Source organism: Etheostoma spectabile, chromosome 15, assembly GCF_008692095.1.
Source record: "Etheostoma spectabile isolate EspeVRDwgs_2016 chromosome 15, UIUC_Espe_1.0, whole genome shotgun sequence".
NCBI lineage: Eukaryota > Metazoa > Chordata > Actinopteri > Perciformes > Percidae > Etheostoma > Etheostoma spectabile.
Window position 1 is genome coordinate 34090179 of NC_045747.1, and position 1104 is coordinate 34091282.

Here is a 1104-nt window from a genome sequence, read left to right on the forward strand (position 1 = left end):
TGTAGCGGAGTAGAAGTAGAAAGTGGCATGAAAAGAAAAGACTCAAGTAAAGTACAAGGACCAAATATAAGTACTGTAGTACAGTTCCTTGAGTATATGTACTTGGTTACAGTCCACCACTGGTCAGAACAATCCCACCTAGCCCAGATGAGACACTGAGTACATATGAAGCCCTTACTTCTCCTGAGAGCACTGCAGAAGCTGCTCGACGTGGCTGTACTTCTTGTTGGCCTCGTCCACCTTGCTGTTGAGCTGAGGAGCGCTGGCACAGCCGGGATTGGACACCAAGAAGCTCTTGGACTCCTGCACTTTAGAGGACTTCTCCGGCTCAATCTTACTGACAGCAGCAGCGATGTCCTGAAGGGAAACATCACGGGTGGTGAGTTGTTACACGCATGAATACTCTCTCTAAGCTTTTAAGCGTAACAGCATTTGAGACCAACATCAGAATAAAGTGGAAGTCATTACTAGAAGTACTGGAGTTTATGCACCGATGTGCTAGCATGTAATCTAGCCCTGAAGAAAGTCTACTCTAAAGTACTGTATTTGTGTTTTTCCCATACTGACTGATTTTCAAACTGGATGGTATATGAAAGTTTTACTGTTTTCCTTGTGTTTGTTCATGTCTCACAAAGAGTTTTTCCTGACAACAAATCATATCACATCCATACAGGGATAGTACTGTACAGCTGTTAAAACATAATAAAATATATGACACACTCAAGGGCATTAATTTGGGTTCAACATTGGGGGGGGGGTCTACACCTACCAAGGGAAAACGTTTGTTTCAACATTTGGGGGGACAAATGTTACAAATTTGTCAAATACAGTAACTGGGGTGTCTGGGTCATCCCCAACGCTTCATTTCCTGCATTCTGGTGATTCTTTTCTGCAACAATTTGTGCTTTTTCTACATGCAAATGTATTTATTTAGGTAAATATTAATCTTATTATTAAGATTTTAAAACAGAAAACATTACAAGTTTTTTTTGTTTGTTTTTTGAATTTTGCACATCTTAACAGCAAATATTTGCTTGCCGCTGCATTTAAACTCTTTTAAACTTATTTAAAGACTTCATTACCCCAGCCGGGTTTGATAAATGG

At 40.0% G+C, this 1104-nt stretch overlaps 1 protein-coding gene across 1 annotated transcript in view; it reads right to left on the bottom strand.

Moving 5' to 3' along the window:
* The window catches only part of ppl (periplakin), a 32534-nt gene that overhangs the window by 14558 nt on the left and 16872 nt on the right, over positions 1–1104 (bottom strand). Inside the window, exon 16 of the mRNA XM_032536435.1 lies at positions 179–357. Coding sequence (XP_032392326.1) covers positions 179–357 — 179 coding nt within the window. The remainder of the gene's footprint in view (positions 1–178; positions 358–1104) is intronic.